The sequence below is a fragment of the Eurytemora carolleeae genome, unplaced genomic scaffold (genome assembly GCF_000591075.1).
Source record: "Eurytemora carolleeae unplaced genomic scaffold, Eaff_2.0 scaffold72, whole genome shotgun sequence".
NCBI lineage: Eukaryota > Metazoa > Arthropoda > Copepoda > Calanoida > Temoridae > Eurytemora > Eurytemora carolleeae.
The window spans coordinates 90332-104903 of NW_019396031.1; the positions used below are offsets into that span (position 1 = coordinate 90332).

At 34.2% G+C, this 14572-nt stretch overlaps 1 protein-coding gene across 2 annotated transcripts; it reads left to right on the forward strand.

Annotated features, from left to right (window-relative positions):
• Window positions 1–524: 524 nt before the first annotated feature.
• On the forward strand, window positions 525–10355 carry LOC111696567 (4-aminobutyrate aminotransferase, mitochondrial). Of its 2 annotated transcripts, XM_023466206.1 has the most exons (6): window positions 525–648; window positions 5884–6005; window positions 6656–6817; window positions 7954–8480; window positions 8969–9304; window positions 9832–10355. In XM_023466206.1, exons 1-6 carry the CDS (start codon window positions 611–613, stop codon window positions 10159–10161), a joined length of 1515 nt encoding a protein of 504 aa, XP_023321974.1. In that variant the 5' UTR covers window positions 525–610; the 3' UTR covers window positions 10162–10355. The 2 variants fall into 2 exon arrangements, with proteins under 2 accessions (XP_023321974.1, XP_023321983.1); XM_023466215.1 differs by lacking the exons at window positions 525–648; window positions 5884–6005 and adding an exon at window positions 6315–6387.
• The last annotated feature ends 4217 nt before the right edge of the window (window positions 10356–14572 follow it).

Genomic DNA, 14572 nt, shown 5'->3' on the forward strand with positions numbered 1-14572 from the left:
TGACGTCACTGTCAGATACATCTTACAGTGATCTATAGGATAAAGCTCTTTGGTCATATATATATGTATATATGTATAATATATATTTATATGTAAGCTATAGCTGGCCAAACGGCTGAACCAAATTGGCTGAAATTTTTTTTAGGGAACCCATGAATATTACGCGGAGTTGGGCCTTGTTTGGAAATAAATCTGTTATAAGAAATAAAAATAACAAAATCCTTTAGCTTTAAGAATTCCGGAAGACGACAGTCATTGTATTAAAATGTTCTTATCACTGAACAAAATGTTTAAATAATTGAGCTTTATAAGTTTAATGAATTGTGACACACTGCCAACTTTTATTTTAAACATCCTCTCTTATAAGACAAGAAAATCAAAATAATTAAAAAAAATTTCACTCTTCAAATTTTTAAAAGTTTATTCTTTGGGTGGGGATGTTTTTGTTTCTCCCCCTAGCGGCGAAGCGGTGAATGATCTTTGTCTAGATATAAACTGTTATATATCCTAGTATTTAATCTATAGTAGATAGTTGACTAGAAACCGCACGGAGAGGAGCATTTATCTTAATTACTCACAAACCCGAATAAATCAAACTATCCAATATTCAATGGCAACCAATTTATCTGCAGCAATAAGAGTAATAAGGTAAAAAATCGCTTCTTTTTTCCTGAAATGTTTTTTGAATTACTTTCAATTTATGTTTTCAATATTGAATATTTAATCCTAAAGAACATCAAGTCAAATATCTTTTGTGGAATATCGTAAATCTTGAACGCTTCCTCAATGTGAGCAATTTTAAATTTGAGAATAGATGCTTAATCCCTCAATTCTGCAGACCACCACAAGAATTAATTAATCCGTAGGTGTCTGCATAAGATGGAGATTAATGCTTAATCCGAAGATTAACAACACAAAAGTTCTCGCTTTTATAATTACACCCACACTGAAACAATTTTAAAACGCTTCCCAAACTTTAAAATCATAATTCATCAAACCAAACCTTCTAAAAAATTTCCAACCTCTAAGGCCCTGCCTGCTAAAACATACCCAACCTCTAAGACCATGCTAAGACATACCCAACCTCTAAGACCCTGCTAAAACATACCCAACCTCTAAGACCATGCTAAGACATACCCAACCTCTAAGACCCTGCTGAAACATACCCAACCTCTAAACATACTTAACCTCTAAAGTCATGCTAAAACATACCCAACGTACATCTAAGGCTTACGGCGAAAAATAAGCGCTTTTGTTGCTACTAATCAACTATATACGAATGCGTCGAAAAATTATCTATGACTATTGTTTGTAATATTTAAATGATTTGGTTTGGAATTAAATTGATTATTTTACGATCCGAGTTGAATGCTGCAACTTTCTGAATTTGTATGGACACTACTTTTTTCGGTATGAGTCGTTTTTAACAATTTTCTCCTTATAGACGAAACAGATGTAGTAAGATGAAGTAAGATTTGTAGCAATCAAAAGCGCTTATCTTTCGCCGTAAGCCTGTAACCCCTTTAATTTTAGCGAACACTCCCTTTAAACCCTGAATAAACCATACTTAACCTCTATAAGACCCTGCTGAATCATACCTAAACTCTAAGACCTTAATCAAACATACCTAACCCCTAAGACCTTAAAAAACTTACCTAACCTTTAAGACCTTGCTAAAACATACCTAACCTCTAAGACCTTGCTAAAACATACCCAACCTAAAAAGTCATATTAAACATACCCAATCTCTAAGACCTTTTTAAGCTCTTAATAAAGCATACTTAACCTCTCAGATCTTAATAAAACATAGCTAACTTCTAAGACTTGGTTAAAACACACCCATTCTCTGAGACTAAGAATATATACAGTTTATTTCTATTACCAATTATTTTGGAAATATTAGATGTAAATATTGTGGTGCTGTTTCAAAATAGGGGTTTTCGAGGTCCCGGGAACCCCCCCCCCCCCCAGGCGGGGAGGGTCCCAGAGCCTCAAGAACCCAAAAGATTTTTTTTACAAGTGGAAATATTGGAATACTGTAATACTATTAAATTTTTTAACTTCAATAACTTATTTTATTTAAATTTTACAATATTCTTAAATATTTATATGATATCAGATGGAAATATTTTGAGATTTCTATATTTCTTGTTCTTCATTTCTTGTTGGTCCATCATACTTTGGCTAATTTTGAAAATAAAAAGAAAATAATTATGTTGGATATCCTTGTAGTTTGCCGTGTTACAAGTAAGAACTATTTTTAAAAGAGCTTGCTTTTTTGAGACCTGTATTTGATTGAAATTGCTGAGTATCTTGCTTTCATTTTTCTGAACTCTATATAATCTTGCATCTGAAATTTTTCTGAACTCTGGATAGAATCTTTTTTTATCTGACCAAACATCTGTTTTCTGTTCCTCTCTTTTAGATCTACACATTATAATCTCTTGTAGACAAGGGAAAAATGCATTTTGACACATATTTCTAATTCATACTATTCTTTAATTTGATATCTTGGGGCCAGAAATATCAAATTAAATTGTATAATAGAAAGTTACTGTTTGTGAGGAGTAGAAATCAGATGTAATTGCAGTTTTTAATATTGTTTTCTGGTCTAGGAATGTCTTGATTCAACAACTCTTATGTCGCTTTCTGAAAATATAACAGTGTACAACTTGACACTAGAGATTCCCTTACATTTTTTCCTATTCCTGTTCGATTTTCTTTTTCTTTCTTTTTTCTTTGCTTTGAGACCTCTCCAAATAGTTCTTGTGACATCGAGTTGTGGATTAGGTTGGAAAGAGATTAGGAGGTTTATAGGAGGAAGGGTATATGGGATTTCTCCCTGTGTTCCTTCTAGTATACTCTTTCTGAGTTAAGATGAATTTTAAGGAAAACCCATAACTGCACCCCTTATGCAAAATGGGGAGTTGTAAGCCTTGAAGCCCGCTTGATAGGAATCTTCCAGTCCAGTTCTCACAGCTGGTCGAGTAAAAAACTGGTATCGTTGTGCCTGGCTTGTATACCCATCAGGGGTTAAACTCCTTCTTACACTTAACTAGGTTGAATATGAAGTCTTGTTTTAATCTATGTACATTCCATGCTCCCCTGTAGGATAAAAGATGTGCAACTAAGCACAGCGCTTCCCCAGACTTTAATTCCGGGACCGCATAAGATAGGTCCGCTTTCTTCGGAGAAAGTCGGGCAACTGTAATACTAGTAAAATAATTTAGTAAAATTTTGTAATTATCTTTCTAAAAATGTATTTAAAAACTCAATTATCCTAGTAAAATATATCCCTCAATAAAAACTCTGCCAAAACTTATAAATGGGTCATAGGAGAAAATTGAAAGAGAAAGTGCAAAACGGGTTGAAATGCATATTGCACATTAAAGCATATTGCATAAGTTGTAAGTACATCTTGCAAAAAATTGAAATCTGCACTATAATATTAAATACATGCTGACATAATTAAATAAAATGTTTAGAAAATATTGCATTTTTCAATCATTTATTTTTTGAAATTTGACAGAAAGATGATCGATCAATACTTCCCTACAAAATAACCGTAGCTATTACAATTGAAATAGCAGTACGCCATCTTTCTTTTCCTTGAATACTTTTTAAATTTGATATTCTAATCCAACAATGACTAAGCCAATCATTATTTGTATTCAATTAAGTCCCAAAAGACCGGCTTTCCTTTTGCTAAATTATGTCGGTTTAAAAAATATAATTTAGTTGAAGTGTTAAATTAGACAATTTCCTCCATTGTTTCTCTATCATAAATCTGAAAGTAACTTTCAGAGAGAAACCACAATTGAAAATATTCCCCTTTTCAATAAAGGAGTTGAGTTTTTGCCACACACTCTGATTTTCTAATCTCTATATCTGTGTTATCAAATGTCGTAGACCTTAGATATGTCAAACTATTAATACTTATAGATAAAATATCAAAGGTTCGCACCATCAGTTTACAACGATATTGGGATCAGAAGATTTTAGTTTGTTGCAAAAACTCAATTCCTTTTCACATATTCTAATTCATTTTCAGCAAACAAAGAGATTTTGATCACAGTACCTTTAATAATAAGTGGTAAAAAATGTTACAAATAATACAATTTTTGCCACAAACTCAAATTTTCAAATCCAAATAGCTTTGCAACCTGATGGTATAAACCTATGATACTTCAAACATAGATTATTCCTGATCTAACAGAATTCATCGTTTGAAATATCTAAGGTCTAGAACACGGGGTTAGGAATTAGAAAATCATAGTTTGTGACAAAGACTCAATTCCATAAATATCCATAAATGCGCAAAGGATTATAAAATGACTGATAAGTTGGCTCTGCAAACGTTGTAGGACAGATTTCAACATTTAAACTCTAAAAGTAAAACGTTATATTTAAAAAGTTTTAGGTCATCAATAAAATCTCTTTGTGGTGGGTATCCATATTTTTGTAATTACGTAAACTCGATTTCTAAACCCGTTCATCTTTTCTTTCCACCATAGAGCCCAAAATTTAAAAGAGTATCTTTTAACGAAATTTCCGAGTTTCCTTTTTGGGGTCTTAACATTTGTGTAGATTTTGATTTAAGAGATTCTAAAAAATGGAGAGTATGAGGAAACTAATTAAAATAATATTTCATAACAAAAATATTGATATCCAAATACTGCCTAACCCCATTCGTGAAACCCGGGTTTCAAAACTGGGTTCCATAACGATACCCTATCTTAATTCGGGCTCAGATCTCTGTTTTCCACAAACCTGTCTACTTCATAAACTGGTTATTGTGTATGTATATTATATTTGCAAGAAGAAAACCCAACTCTTTTTTCCACCCATTGCACAATCTGGTTTTAGTGTTTATGAAATCAGGTTCAAGGAAATTAATTTATCAGGATTACCTGCACAGAATAAAACATGGAACTCTATAAATATAAATTGATTTTAGGTGTAATTTGGTTTTGTAAATCAAAATCAATACTGATGAGTCCTAATAGAACGAAACACTGTGTCTATGAATATATATTATATGAAACACAGTGTCCAGCAATAAACAATCTTTAAAAAATAGAACATGTTCTAGGCTTATTTTAAGAAGATATATATATATACATATGAGGTTTACATGGGGGAAAACTGTGTAAACAAATGTGTTGTTGTAAAGTTCATTTAATTTTATTGCTGACACTCTTCATTTTGACTTTTCGTTCGATTTAAAACGTACCGAATCCCAAACTCAAATTGTCAACTTTGTAGATTAATTTTTAGTTGTTTTGTTATCCGATCGTTGGATCCAATGCTAAGATAAATTTTGATCAAGGAAGTTTACGTTTACAACTTTTCTGACACAAAGCTCCGTCAGTGAATATTCTATTTCTATGATGTCTGTGATTATATTAAAGTATACTGCAGTTGTTAAACCTGATGTTCCAATCCTCTTAACAAGGAAAACGTTCAAAATAATTAGTTTTTTTAAGTCAGTTATAAAACTCCACCATTTTATCTTGTTTTGCTATTTACCTTTTATCTTTCATCCATTTTAATTAAACGCTTTCTTACCTAACATTTTTATTATTTTTAACTCTCCACATTTTGACACATGTCGTGTTCGATTATGAATAAGAAAATGCTAGACATTATCGGGTTCTTTGATTTTGTTAAATATGAAAACATTTTTCATATTTGTCAACAAAATAAAAGATTCACAAAGGTATACTCTTGATCTCTGAATGATGGTTTAAAATACTTGTTTATCAATTTGTAAGCCTTATTTCTATAACAAGGCTTAAAAGGACCGATATGAATCATTTATGGCAATTCTACGTTGATAATTCCTTTAACTTATAATTTGATATTTATTAAATCTATTTAAAGGGAAACTTGCACGAAGAATCAATCAAGACGGATTTCCAGCAATGTTGTCAAGAGTCAGGTTCATCAACCTAGGATAGAAGAGAGAGAAGGGAGCAGGATAGATATAGTTTCTCCTGTTCCAGGTAAATCTATAACTAGGAGCAGGATAGATATAGTTTCTCCTGTTCCAGATACATATATGACTAGGAGTAGAATAGATATAGTTTCTCCTGTTCCAGATACATCTATGACTAGGAGTAGGATAGATATAGTTTCTCCTGTTCAAGGTAAATTATAACTAGAAGCAGAATAGATATAGTTTCTCCTGTTCCAGGTACATCTATAACTAGGAGCAGGATTGATATAGTTTCTCCTGTTCCAGGTACACTATAACTACGAGCAGAATAGATATTGTTTCTCCTGTTCCAGGTACATCTATAACTAGGAGCAGGATAGATATAGTTTCTCCTGTTCCAGGTACATCTATAACTAGGAGCAGGATGGATATAGTTTCTCCTGTTCCAGATACGTCTATAACTGGATAGGAGTTTTAGATCCAAGTTTGATTATTTAAGAACAAGAAAACCAGATATCAAAAAACTTATAATGATGAAATTCATTGAAAAAGGGAATTTTTTAAATTTGTTGAAGTTGCAGCTTTTTAAAGGAATTTATGGAGAAAGTAATTAAAGGGGCAGAATTGGGCCGAATTATTGACGTCAACTCCCTTCTTACTGCGGCTAGATCAACAAAAAGGTTTTATCCGCAATTCTTTAATCATTTAATTATTCAGGTCCTAGATCTTTAGCCTTGAAAGATGAGTTGGTCAGCTTCCAGGAGATGTCGACGGTGTCGTTCTTCGCGGACTATGACAAGTCCGAGGGGAACTATATCGTGGATGTTGACGGGAACAAATATCTGGACTGTTTTATGCAGATAGCATCCATCCCACTCGGTAAATATTGGATTAGTCAGTTTCTTGGATTTAAAAACTGTCTCTTGAAGACGACATTTAAACAGTTATTTTATCAGACCTCGATAGTTGTATTTTCAGGGAGCGTCATTTATTGGCACCTTTCTAAGAGGAGAACAAAAAAAGTAATGTCTAGTGTCTAACCAAAATAATTTAAGGAGTTTAAATAAGTCAACTAGATTGTTTTTTTTTAAGTTCTCCTTTTTAATAGCACTTCCTGTATTTTGATCATTTTAATCAGGACTCCCTGGAGTTTGATTATGTTTAATAGGACTCCATATATTCTGATCATATTTAACAGGACTCCCTGTATTCTTATTTTATCTAATAGGACTCTGTATGTATTCTGATCATATTTTATAGGACTCACTGTATTCTGTTAATATTAAATAGGACTACCTGTATTCTGATATTTATAAATAGAACTCCATGTATTCTGATCATATTTAATAGGACTCCCTGTATTCTGATCTTATTTAATAGGACTCCCTGTATTCTGGTCATATTTAATAGGACTCCCTGTATTCTGGTCATATTTTATAGGACTCACTGTATTCTGTTAATATTAAATAGGACTACCTGTATTCTGATCTTAATAAATAGAACTTCCTGTATTCTGATCTTATTTAATAGGACTCCCTGTATTCTGTTAATATTAAATAGGGCTCTCTGTATTCTAATCATATTTAATAGGGCTTTCTGTATTCTGGTCATATTTTATAGGACTCAATGTATTCTGTTAATATTAAATAGGACTACCTGTATTCTGATCTTAATAAATAGATCTCCCTGTATTCTGATCTTATTTAATAGGACTCCCTGTATTCTGTTTATATTAAATAGGGCTCTCTGTATTCTGATCATATGTAATCTCACTGTATTAACTGAGCATATTAAATAGGATTCCCTGTATTCTGCTCATATTTAATAGGAATCCCTGTATTCTGGTCATATTTAATAGGATTCCCTGTATTCTGCTCATATTTAATAGGACTCCCTGTATTCTGCTCATATTTAATAGGACTCCCTGTATTCTAATCATATTTAATAGGACTCCCTAATAGGACTCCCTGTACTTTGATTATGTTTAACATTTCCTCCAAAACTTCTATTTACAGGTTACAACCACCCGGCAATACTAAATGCACTACGAGACGAAAGTAATGTCCGAGCAATGGCAAACCGTCCTGCCCTTGGTTGGTTTCCGTCCAAGGACTGGGCCGCCAGGATAAAGAACTCTATGCTCTGTATTGCTCCTGAAGGGTTGAACCAAGTATATCCTATGATGTGCGGAACCTGCTCTAATGAGAACGGGATAAAGTTGATGTTTATGAGATACATGCACCGACAAAGAAACGGAAGAACTGAGTTTTCTGAGCACGAACTCAGCTCAGTTCTCAGGCATGAAGCTCCAGGTTCTCCCAACCTCAGTATTCTATCCTTCAAAGGTGGGTTCCATGGTAGATCCATTGGTTTACTCAGCTGTTCCAACTCTAGACCGATCCAAGGGGTAGATATTCCGTCCTTGGCCTGGCCTAAAGCAGATTTCCCTGTATATAAATATCCCCTGGAGGAGAACCAGACTGAGAATAGCGCAGAGGATGAACGATGCCTGGCTAAGGTTGAGGAACTCCTGGAGAAGGCGGTAATTTTTTCTGATCTAACAACTTTTTAATGGATGAAATGAGTTAAAATAACTTTGTCGGTTCTCCTTCGTGTTAGATTAACTGATTTTTCATAGAACAAAGTGTTTCATGAAAGATAGTTTTCTGGCAAGGAGGGAATGAGTTTAATTCATTCCATTCATTTCAAGGATTCCAGCTTTAATTTAATTTGAGAAAATAAGATTTGAGTAAAGAATTTCATAAAAAATTTGAAAAATGGTTTTAAATGAAAAATGAAAACCTTATGTCGTCTTAAATGTTCTTGGACCCTTCCCCGAACCCTCCTTGAAAAAGAGCAAAGCTCGTAGGTATTTTTACCTTAACCCAGCCTAACTTAACCTGGAACAGGATAACCACGGGTTTTTACTCATTTTCGAAAGGGGGGGAAGGGGGTTACTAAATATCAAAAAAATGTTTAAAGTTTAAAAATTGTATTTCTTTTAAATTAGCAGAATATTTTCTATTCTAGACTAGGGATGCGTGTCCTGTTGCTGGAGTAATCTCTGAACCCATCCAGGCCGAGGGAGGAGATAATCATGGCAGTCCTGCATTCTTTCAAGGGTTAGAGAAGATCTGTAGGAAGTGGGATATATCCCTGATGATGGATGAAGTTCAGACCGGAGGCGGAGCAACCGGAGAGATGTGGTGTCACAAACATTTTGGACTTAAACCTGATATTGTGAGTTTCTCAAAGAAAATGGTTTCGGGTGGTATCTACCATAACCTGGAGCACAGGCCGCCACATCCAGGACGGATTATTAATACCTGGGTCGGTGATCCACACAAGATTATCCTTCTCGAACAGGTCTTCAGTATTATTTCGATATCAGTAAATATTCATAAATTTTGGTTTCAACAAATCTCATCATTATTCACCAAACATTGAAGACGACGTTAAAAGTTTTGCAATCATTTATTCAGGGCATTGAGCTGCAAACATAACAGATAACATTATTTTTGAGCTTTGTTTATTTTTATGTGGGTTCAAAGGACATTATTTGTCACCAAAAAAACTGTAAATTTCATAGTTTTTAATTGTTTTTCGGGAAACCCTAGTTTGAAACGGTTTTAATTCAATATTTTATAACACATTCAATAATTAAAAACAACTTTTAATTACATACATACATTAATTATTAAGAATGTCAGAGAGTTTTATATTAATCTATAATAATGTTTATAAGAATAAGATCTATAAAAATTATTAATTTTAAAAGAATTTATCCCTTGTTGAGCACTAAATAGTATTAGATTAAATCTGTCTTAAATAGTATTTTTCGTTTAAATCGAGATAAATATAATGGAATTAATTAACCCAAAGCTTATTTCCAGGTTGTAAAAACTATTGTTGAGGACAATTTGCTTGAGAGGGTTCGACAATCCGGATCAGTGATGATGACAGGACTCAAACAATTCCAAACCGAGTATCCAGCTCTTCTCTCCGCAGCCAGGGGCAGAGGGACATTCTGTGCCGTTGATCTTCCGAACCAAGTATCCAGAGACAGGTTCCTCACTCAGCTCCGACAGAACGGAGTTCATCTCGGAGGTTGCGGAGACAAAACTGTGAGGTTCAGACCGTCTCTCACCTTTACTCCGAACCATGCTAATATTATGCTGGATATAATGGAGAAGGTTCTGAAAGATTTTAAAATCTCAAAATGATCTCTTATAACTCATTAATTAAACTTCTATATTTGGAGTATATGTAAACATAACGGGACTTTTATACATGTTACCTTTACATCGAAGAGCATTTAGTGTTAATAATCAATGATTTAATTATTGTGGTATTTAAACTTTTAATTCTAAATTTATTGAGTTATTTCATTTTTAATACAAATTTAGTGTTGATTTGATTTACAGTGAGTTTCGGATAAATTATTTGAAGTGCAAAAAGAAAAAAAAAGAAAAAAAAATTCTGAAATTCACTTTCTTTTCTTGTGGTTAAATTTGGTTTTGGTCGGGGTATCATATAACTATTTAGTTTGTAGCATTTTAAAAATTTTACAAACACAATTATTGAAATGGTATGTTTTTTTAGTTTTTATATGCACAGTATTTTGAATAAACATTTATAAGTCAGAAGTCAGAAGAGCGATCAAGAATATAATTTGATATTTTACAAGATCAAAGTCGTCTTCGATTTCCTCAAATTTCCAGTTTCTAGTGAATATGGGAAAAACAGCTTTAGAAAATAAGTTTTACTTCTTTGTATCTGAAAAAAGGACTTGAATAAAGGTGGAATCCGGAAAAGTTTCTTTACATCTCCGTCAATTTTAAAAACTTTATCTGACAAGAGAGACCAGATTTAATAAACAGCGAGAGGTAATTGAACTTAGACTTAGTTAAACTTCACTCAGAAGTGGTTAAACTCCGTCTTAGTTAATCTACTTCACTCAGAAGCGGTTGAACTACGTCTTAGTTAAACCACTTTACACAGAATTTGTTGAACTACGTCTTAGTTAAACCACTATACTCAGTAGTGGTTGAACTACGTCTTCGTTAAACCACTTCACTCAGAAGTTGTTGAACTACGCCTGAGATAAACCACTCCACTCAGAAGTGGTTGAACCATGTGTAAAAAAACGCCACGTGTAACAAGAAACGCAATGTGAAAAATAATGGGCCAAATGTAACACAAAAACGCCACGTGCAAAAAACGCAATGTGTCACAACAAAAACTCCACGTTTATCAAAGAACAAGTTCACTATATACAAAAACACGTTCAAGAAAAAATAAACCGACGCGACTATAATGTCGTTACTTTATTCAAATTAATTCACTTGTAGAAAGATAATATAAACAAACATATCAGAGTAAAAGTACATCTCACTGGGATGTTTATTGAGGGAGGGGGGGGGGACATACATGTATTTTGTTGCTTAACAACTTTATTTATCATTCTATCCATACACCATTCATTCAGAAATGTTTAGAAGTATATAATGAATTATAAAGGAATTATATATATATCATAATTATATACTATTTGTCTGAATGGTGTACGGGATGAATGATAAATAATAAGCTGCAATTTACATTTATATGCAAGATTGATTTTACATATTACCTATGCAACACTGTGATCTTTCCATCTAATGTATTTATTAAATCTAAGAAGACAAAAAATAGTTTTCAAGCATCGATTTTTATTTTTAAGCTAGGAGGGGTATGTAACGGCTCAGTAACATTTTGCCTAGTACAAGTTCGCCTAGTACACTTTCGCCTAGTACATGTTCGCCTAGTTCAAGTTCGCCTAGACAACATTTTGCCTAGACAACATTTTGCCTAGACACAGTTTGCCTAGACAACATTTCGCCTAGATAACAAATTAGAGAGTAATTTTCGCCTAGATTAACATTCTTCAAATTATACTTAACCAGTTTTTGGAACAAAAAAATACGCAATTTTTACTGTAAAAATTTCACAATTATCGTTTTGGGTACTACTATTTACATACTTGGATTGAAAAACAGGGTGGGAGGAGAGCACTTTTCCCGCCCTGTCTTTGGAACCAGTACAGCACAGTTTTAGAGGATGGAATGGAAACAAACCATATGCTGGAATCCTTTAATCGTACCTGGAATTTATTGTCTGGGTACAGTCCAAATGTTTGGCACATTCAGGACCAGTTTGTCAAACAAGATGCTGATGCAAGACGAGCATTTCTTTCTAATTCAGTTGGCGAGGATATGGCTGATAATACAGGCAGAAAGCAGAGAGCCAAGGATGCAAAACAGAGGGTAGAAGCTTTTGCTACAATGCCTAAAACTGATTATCTGAAAATGCTGGCTCATGATCTCCAGCGAGCTAGTGCCCTTTAAGAAAAAATTTGTAAACATTACTATAATAAATTTTTTGCTTTTAATTGAATTTCTTGAGAAAAAAAGGAACTTTAGAAATTTTTGAAAAAAAATTAGTGAATTTATCTAGGCGAAAATTACCTTTTAATGTTATCTAGGCAAAATGTTATCTAGGCGAAATGTTGTCTAGGAAAACTGTGTCTAGGCAAAATGTTATCTAGGCAAAATTTTATCTAGGCAAAATGTTAGTAGGCGAACATGTACTAGGCGAAAGTGTACTAGGCGAACTTGTACTAGGCAAAATGTTACTGTGGGTTCGAAAGGAATTCAGTCAGTTATTAAATAAATGAATGCCATAAACAGTGAACAACTAATTTATTGAGAAAGGAACTGAGTCTTTGCCACAAACTCATTTTTTTGCGGTATATTTGATATGTCAAACTTAGATTATTTGATATTACAGAATTCATAGTTTGAAATATCTACAATTGTCTACAACAATGGGTTGGAACGATATTTGGATTAGAAAATCAGAGTTTGTGACAAAAACTCATTTCCTGTCCTAGGCCTTAGGACTCACTGTGACAGAGTTTATAATTAATACAAAATTAAAGAAAATGAAAATAAAAGTAAAAATATTAAATTGTTTATTTTGCTGAAATAAGAAAAGTTTTTCTCTGAAAGACGACATTTAGTTTCTTCCTAATCCTCCACACTCCTCTCTCCTCCTACCTGTTCCCCCCTTCTTCTCCTCCCTATTACTCCCTGTTCCTACTTTCTATACTATCTTCTCCTACCTGTTCCCCCCTTCTTCTCCTCCCTATTACTCCCTGTTCCTCCTTTCTATACTATCTTCTCCTACCTGTTCCCCCCTTCTTTTCCTCCCTCCTACTCCCTGTTCCTCCTTTCTATCTCTCTCCTCCTACCTGTTCCCCCCTTCTTCTCCTCCCTCCTACTCCCTGTTCCTCCTTTCTATACTCTCTTCTCCTACCTGTTCCCCCTTCTTCTCCTTTCTCCTCCCTGTTCACCCCTCCTCCCTCCTCCCTGCTCCTCCCTTCTTCTCCTGCCTCCTCCCTGCTCCTCCCTTCTACACTCTCTTCTCCTCCGAATTTTTCCTTCCTCTTTCTTACTTAGTCTAATGTTCTTGAAGATTCAGTGAGCATGGTCCCTACTCCTTCATCTCCGTAAGCTCTAACTTATCCTAGAGTTGAGTCACGGAGACACATTCAGGAATTCAATTTAAAACTAAATAAGATTAGCTCCCTGTTTAAACCATTTCAATTAAATCACATAAATTACAGAATTTCTGGGATATTAAAAGCATGGAAAAATTCTTGCCAGACACAAAGTTAAAAGCAATATCAAAAATTAAATTCTTAGTATGGTGAGACTTTTCTGGGTCAAGTTTTTGGTCCTTCAGAGTTTAACTTTTGAGGTTTCCAAAGTTGACAAGTTATTTGCAATTTGCATCAAAGGAGGATTATACGATTGCAGTCACATCGATCCGGCCGGCCTACATTGTGTGCATAAAAAGTGCTGGGTTGACTATGCAGCCTACATTGTGTTGCTTAAAAAGTGCAGGGTTGACTACACAGCCTACATTGTGTGCTTAAAAAGTGCAGGGTTGACTATACAGCCTACATTGTGTGCTTAAAAAGTGCTTGGGTTGACGTCACAGCCTACATTATTATGTGCAGAAAACGTGCTTGGTTGACTATACAGCCTAGATTGTGTGCAAAGTGCTTACTGGGTTGACTTCACAGCCTACATTATGTGCATAAAACGTGCTGGGTTGAATACACAACCTACATTGTGTGCATAAAACGTGCTGGGTTGACTGCACAACCTACATTGTGTGCATTAAACGTGCTGGGTTGACTACACAACCTACATTGTGTGATTAAAACGTGCTGGGTTGACTACACATTGTTCTAAAGAAATAAACACACAGTAAATTAGACGTCTACAAATATTTTGGTATATAAGGTCTTTCGCGCCATTTTTACTGATGTTGAATATGAGATCAAAATATGACTGAAAACATTCCAATATATCCCCATGTGCAGTCTAAAAGTTTCATGATTCGTGCCGGTATAACACGTACTGTATATGCATACAGTCATACCGTCCAGTCAGGCTACCCAGTGTAGAGTCGACCCAGCACGTTTCATGCAACAAGTGTAGTCTGGCAAGATCACAGTGATCCTTGTACATAGTTTTACGTGACCTAGGCCGGCCACTCACCGAAAAAGTCTTTCTTATAATTTTT

What these genes read in the sequence shown, in the direction of transcription:
- LOC111696567 (XM_023466206.1), top strand. Translation starts at nt 611, where the DNA reads ATGGCAACCAATTTATCTGCAGCAATAAGAGTAATAAG. An exon ending in GATAGCATCCATCCCACTCG is followed by an intron (nt 6,818 to 7,953) that starts GTAAATATTGGA and finishes TTCTATTTACAG; the next exon opens with GTTACAACCACCCGGCAATA. An exon ending in AGGAACTCCTGGAGAAGGCG is followed by an intron (nt 8,481 to 8,968) that starts GTAATTTTTTCT and finishes TTTCTATTCTAG; the next exon opens with ACTAGGGATGCGTGTCCTGT.